Source organism: Notolabrus celidotus, chromosome 5, assembly GCF_009762535.1.
Source record: "Notolabrus celidotus isolate fNotCel1 chromosome 5, fNotCel1.pri, whole genome shotgun sequence".
NCBI lineage: Eukaryota > Metazoa > Chordata > Actinopteri > Labriformes > Labridae > Notolabrus > Notolabrus celidotus.
In genome coordinates, this window is record NC_048276.1 from 1,199,189 (window position 1) to 1,206,058 (window position 6,870).

A 6,870-nucleotide genomic window follows, 5' to 3' on the forward strand; every position below is an offset into this window, starting at 1 on the left:
CCCTAACCCTAACCCCAACCCCAACCCCAACCCTAACCCTAACCCCAACCCTAACCCTAACCCTAACCCCAACCCTAACCCTAACCCCAACCCTAACCCTAACCCTAACCCTAACCCTAACCCTAACCCCAACCCTAACCCTAACCCCAACCCTAACCCTAACCACAACCTTAACCCTAACCCTATTCACAACCCTAACCCTAACCCTAACCCTATTCACAACCCTAACCCTAACCCTAACCCTAACCCTTTGAGAACTTTGAGAACAACTGCTCTAGAACTCTACGCTCCTAACATGCAGGCCTGCTGATCGTACTTAAAGTCTTTAAAAGTAGTATGGGAGGTAGAGCCTTCAGTTATCAGGTTAATCATCTACCAGTCAGGGTCCGGGAGGCAGACACCCTCTCTACTTTTAAGAGTAGGCTTCAAACTTTCCTTTTTGATAAAGCTTATAGTTAGAGCTGGATCAGGCTTGGACCAGGTCTTAGTTCTGCTGCTATAGGCTTAGACTGACACATGGGATCCTGTCTTTCCCTCTCTCTCCTCTCTCTGCCTGTCTCTCACTTTAACTCTTCCTGTCCCATTAAAGTTACTAACCATAGACCTTTCTGGAGTCCCTGAGCTCCCTTGTCTCGTAGGTTCCTCTGGATCTCTGCTGCTGTGGACGTGGTCCAGACTCCAGCTGCTACAACTACTACTATCCGTCTCCCCACTATCATCTCTCTCTCTCTCTTCACCTCCCTCTATCCCTCTCTCCAACACGGTCTCAGCAGATGTGTGTCTAACATGAGTCTGGTCCTGCTGGAGGTTTCTGCCTGTTAAAGGAAGTTTGTCCTTGCCACTGTAACTTGCTAAATGCTGCAAAGTGCTCTGCTCATGGTGGATTAAGATGAGATCAGACTGAGTCCTGTCTGGAAGATGGGACTGGATCTGATCCGGTCTTGATGTTGGGTCTTTGTTGATAATAGAACATAGAGGACGGTCTAGACCTGCTCTGTTTGGAAAGAGTCTGAGGAGAACATTTGTTGGGATTTGGCTCTTTATAAATAAAGATTGATTGTCATGAGTTATTCAGTGAGGACAGTATTTCAGTCTCATGGTTAGCTCACTTATTCCCACGTTTAAACTGGAGCTGGTTGGTTGTTGACTTTAACTAGTCTGTCACATGTTACCGCCTTATTGCAGCATGAACCTCAGGAGTGCGTTCATGTTAAACCCTCTGGATTCTAATTAAGATCTGTCATACGTCCCTTCACTGAAACCTCTACAGGCTGTGATTGGCAGCTATGGAAGATGGAAGAAGGTCTCAGTTTATAAAGACTGTTTAGCAAAGTGTCAGGAGAAGCTGTGACCCTTCTAGCATTTCTATAAATACCCATCTAACCTTCTCCCACTCTCTCCCCTTCAGTTTCTGTTTCCCTTCCTTCCAACCTCTCCTCTCCTCCTCTCCTCCTCTCCTCCTCTCCTCTCCTCCTCTCCTCCTCTCCTCTCCTCTCCTCCTCTCCTGAGGGGCATCCTGTGAAATTATTCAAGTAGATTTTACAGAGTAACAAGATATGAGGCGTTCAGGTTCAGAAGAATTTATCAGTTTAGAAAATCTCAAAATTAAAAAAAAATCTCTTTCATGAAATGTTAAAATGCATCGTGGTGTTTGCTGAGAGAAAGTCAGATTATAATATTTACACATTGGTAAAAGAAGTTGATTAATTCATGCACACACTGTCTAAATCCCAGTGTACGCTTTCATATCTCATCAGCTCAGATGTTTTTCAGTTCAGTCAGATTTTTTAAATTAACTGGTGAATATAATCCTCCAGTTCATTTTAAAATTATTAATTCACAATAAAGTAGTTTTTCAGCTAGAGAACACTTTCTAAAAGTTAAACTAAAAGTTTGAAACTATGAAACTCAAACTATAGATGGATCTGGCTTTACAAGATGCTTGATTCTGATTGGTCCAAACCCCTTGACTACAGTTATCAACTTTCATTAACATGATCAACACCAGAGACAAACTGATCACACGTCATGTCAAATCAATCCACAGAGAAGAGTTCAGACACATTTAGCTTCTGCTTGTTGACACCACAGACCGTAAGGTGAGGGGAAACCAAGCAGGAACCTCCGGTCTAAAAATATGAGTCCAATGCAGAAGTGTTAAAAACTGCAGTTCATTGAGGATCCACTAGAGGCTGGCTCCAGAAGTACTGAAAACCACATACACACCCATTCAAAGAGACGATCTTTACAGCAGAAATAAACATGTTTACAGCCTGGTTCAAAAAATGGGTGGAGTCTGGATGGATCATTTCTCTATCAGCACACACTGTGAGGGGGGGGGGGGGGGGGGGGGGATTTTTTTCTAATGCAGCAATTTGGAAGATATTGAGATTATGAGTCTTCCAATGAGAGGCACAGCTGACTTGATTGACAGGTGGGAACACTGTAGCTGTTGGCTAGGAGGCTCAAAGCCCGCCTCTTTACGTCACAGTCACTTGACAGCAGCAATATGGCTGCCGCTGACGATTGGCCTCAAAACAGCGCTTGGCGTTTGGACCGGTGGACCCAGGGTCTAAGTTTAGTTCAGGGGTAGATAATCTCCCCCCTAAAAAGCCCCTGCTCGTGGGGTAGTACTTTTCAAAGGTCCTGGGACTTTCAGGGGGCGGGGCCTGCAATGCTGAACGTGTCTGATTGGTAGATTAACCTCAGTGTTTTTATTCCTCCCTCCGTCCACAATAACATCACACACATCTGTGATTCTCTTGATTTCTCTTTCTTTCATTAGTTTTTATTTGTTCTATCTTTTTTGTATGTGTGTGTACTTTTCAAAAGAAGAAGCTGTGATTCTCTTGATTTAGCAGCTTGTAACAGTAGTCTTCTCTCAGCCCACCGTGAATGCGTAAACAAAGACAACAATGGGGGCACAGGAACCTTTTAGTTCAGGGTAAAGTAGTTCTGGGGGCTGAAAGACCCTGGAACTCTTGGTTGAAATGCACCATATGGGTAAAACCGTTAGCTCCGGTTAGCATCAAAACAATGTGGCTAGTTTCAGTTAGCATGCTGAATTGGCAGGCTACAGACGTTTTCATCTTGGATCCTGTCCATCAATATGATGAAGGAGCAGGTGAGAGAATGTTTAGGTTAGTGATCTCTACAGAGAAAGTTAAACCATGAGTGGTGGTGATGATAGCAGCAGGGTTCAAAGTTGAGACATTAGTTTCTTTTTAAAGGTGTGTGATTCACAGAGCTCAGGGAAGAAGGAGAGCTGAATGAGGACAGGTTCATGTTCAGAGAAGAATCCATCACCATGGAACGCTCACTGATGAGAAATCACTATTTTAAAAACTGTAAACATAAATCCCCATTGTGTTTGTATCTTAAGTTAGTAGCCTGGTAGTAAGTAGCCTCCATGGTTCTGGTGTGGGTAGGTCTACCAGCATAGTCAAAACCTGGAGCTTGCACTAACACAGCCTTAGTCTAATGAAGGTGGCAATGCTTTCTGGGTTGTGGTGACCACCAGGGGCCATTTGGTGGGCTCTGTAACACTGAGCGCCTCTCCTTTTCATTAGTATCTGTGCTTCTTTCAAATTAACTGGAAACATGTCGGCCCTTCATTATTGCCTTAAAATGCCCATGGATGAATTCTGGGCAGAAGGTAAGTCATCCCAAACCCTGGCACATCCTGAAGCTCCTCTGTCGGCCCGGATCTCCACCTGCCAGGCGAAATGTCATGCCAGTGGTTTCGACCTCTGAAGAGTAGATAAGCAGGACAAACGAAGCCCATCGGCCAACCGTCATGCCTCATTACCTCCCATCCACCAGCAGAGGAACCACCACCTGCCACCTCCTCAAGGTCGCCGTGTCCTTCCCTGCCCATCCACCATCCACCCACCAAAAAAACACAGCAGATCGTTGGCTGATTTCTTGCCTATCTTCACACATTCGCTCTTCCGCTATGCCTCTGACAGACGTTGGCTAGCTTTGCCAAAAGTGCTGACAGGAGTCCAGGGTAAGTGTCAGCTTTAGCCACAGTAGGAGCCGGTGGAAAGATGGAGGTGGAGGAGGAAGGGGGGGAGAGGATGGGAGGATTACTTGAGCGCCTCTGCCAAAAGCACCTCTTTTGGTGTCTTGGCGTGAGAAGTGATTTAGGCAGTGACACAGGATGATAACGCGCTAGCTGGAGCTGGTGACGCCATGTCAGATTAGAAAGGCTAAGAGGGACTGTAGCAGAGCGAGGTCCACTTCTGATGCCATCTTAAATGGGACAAGAGATTCAGCACATCTTAAATAACCCGAAAGAGAAGAGCTTAGGTATACTGTACAAACTTAAGATCCATCCTTGTATAATGTGATTTATTTTAGCCCCAGAAGCAGGCAGACTGAGCATCACTCATTTCAAATCAAACAGTCTTTTACTACCTTGATGAAGAAGTGTCTTTTTAAACTAACATTAAGAATAGATTCTACGTTTGTTCAAACTTCCTTAACTTGCTCCTAAAAGTATATTTTTCTCTCTCACACTTTAAACCCAACAAGCGGCCCGACTGTGAATTATTAAGTGGGTTTAATAATGGAATAAAAAAGACATCTCTGAGAGTTTTCTCCTTTAAATCTCCAGTGAGAAGTTTTCAGCTGGTTATGAAACAGACTACAATTAATACTGATGCCTCTGTATGACCTAAAAAACAAACCAGACCATCAGTGACAGTGGGGTTATTTTATAGAGTTATTTCAAAAGGCTGTGAAGGTGCCAGCGGGTCAGTGTCACATAACAGCCTGTTTTATTTGACATAGGTGATTCCATGGTGAAGATTCAGGGTGGGTTGTTTAGCTCCAGCTCTGATAACACCACCTTATGTGCTGAATGGTGTGTGTCCTTCCAGCCTGATGTCCCGCCCACATAGACCGAGACAGGGACCAAACAGAGACGATCCTCGGCCCTGAAGAGTCCGCCTGCTCGTCATTAAAGGTGCAGAAATAGAAGTTTTAATTCACCAACGTCATCATTATTTATTTATATTCTTCATTAATGTTGCTGTTATTTTTGATTTATTCATTTTGTATTATTATAATTTATTTTTATTTTTATTAAGTTTCAAATTTTATTTTATTTTTTAAAATGTTTTATTGAACCATTATTCTTATTAGTATTGTTGTTATTTGGTATTTATTTATTTTGTATACATCTTTTAATTTATTTAAATTTGACTAATGTTTTTTATTTGTTTCTATTAAAATAATGTTAACAATTATTGTTATTATTATTGTTGTTATTTTTATTATGTTGTACATTTTTTAATTTCATTACATTTATGTAGAGTTTGTATTTATTTATTTCTATTAAAAAATATTCAAACATTATTGTTATTAGTATTGTTGTTGTTATTTTTATTATGTTTTAAATGTTTTAATTTATTTAAATTTTACTTCAGTTTTTTAGTAATTTATTTTGTATTTTTTAACCATTATTGTTATTCATATTGTTGTTATTTGGTATTTATCTATTTTGTATAGATTTTTGAATTTATTTTAATTTTACTAACTTTTTTTATCTATTTATATTAAAAAAGTTATTGAACCATTATTCTTATTATTGTTGTTATTTGGTATTTATTTATTTTGTATACATCTTTGAATTTATTTAAATTTACTAGATTTTTTTAATTTATTTCTATTAAAAAAAATGTTAACCATTATTGTTATTGTTATAATTTTTATTATGTTTAAAATGTTTTAATTTATTACAATTTTACTAGGTTTTTAAAATTATTTCTATTAAAAAAATATTTAACCATTTTTGTTTTTATTATTGTTGGTGTTATTTTTATTATGTTCTACATTTTGTAATTTATTTAAATTTTACTAACGTTTTTTAGTAATTTATTTTGTATTTTTTAACCATTATTGTTATTTGGTATTTGTTTATTTTGTATATATTTTTGAATTTATTTTAATTTTACTAACTCTTTTATCTATTTATATTAAAAACTTATTGAACCATTATTGTTTTTATCATTGTTGTTATTTTATTATGTTTTACATTTTTTAACTTATTTAAAATTTTCTTGAGTTTTTTAGTATTTCGATTTTTTTTTCTTTTTAATGTTTTTTTCAACCATTGGTATTAATTATTTTTATTCTTATTATAACTTCCACCAACTTCTCCTCCCTCCCAACCATATTTATTTATAACCTTCACCACGAGAGAACGATCCAGAATTACTCCTCTGAAAAAAAGGGTGCATCATTGATCCTGTCCTGACCCACCGTGCCTCTCGTTTGTTAACCTCTACTTTTATTTACCTTTATGGTTTCTGTTTATAAGATGATCCAGTTAGGAATATTTGTACCACAGACTGTTTAAAACAATGGACAGTACAACAGTCATCAAGAGTGAAGCCAGAACTTTGTAGAACTCCCCCTAATGACTGTCTGCAGTATCAGTCTTAAACCACGCCTCCTCTTTTATAACAGATGGAACATGCGTCAAACTGGACAATTACAATACGTATTTCCATTTTCACTTCCTTATTTGATCAAAACATGATGACTAAGTGACAGCTCTGATGACGAATGTGGGCGCACTCAGTGTTCTTCACATTCTGAATCAGCTGCAGTCGCTGTATAGTTGATTTCTGGGAGGCTGATGAATGGAAGACCATCAGCATCTGATTGTGAAAGAAAGCCTCTGAGTTTTGAAATCTTTTGAAATGATAAAAAGATGAACTTGTGATTCTATTGATATGGGTTTTTGAGGTTCTGTTCACTGCCCATGATGATACCAAGGTCCTTTTGCTGTGTTTGACCTGGCTAAGGAACGAGACCTGAGATAAGTGTGTCTTTGAATCTGCAGATCAAAACATGAGACTT

The 6,870-nt window shown here is 39.1% G+C and overlaps 2 protein-coding genes across 2 annotated transcripts in view; one reads left to right on the forward strand and one right to left on the reverse strand.

Annotated features, from left to right (window-relative positions):
* The window catches only part of LOC117813322 (gamma-aminobutyric acid receptor subunit beta-2-like), a 196,973-nt gene that overhangs the window by 115,303 nt on the left and 74,800 nt on the right, over positions 1-6,870 (reverse strand). The window lies entirely within an intron of this gene.
* The window catches only part of LOC117812377 (gamma-aminobutyric acid receptor subunit alpha-6-like), a 62,194-nt gene continuing 58,924 nt past the window's right edge, over positions 3,601-6,870 (forward strand). Inside the window, exon 1 of the mRNA XM_034683086.1 lies at positions 3,601-3,655. Coding sequence (XP_034538977.1) covers positions 3,601-3,655 — 55 coding nt within the window. The remainder of the gene's footprint in view (positions 3,656-6,870) is intronic.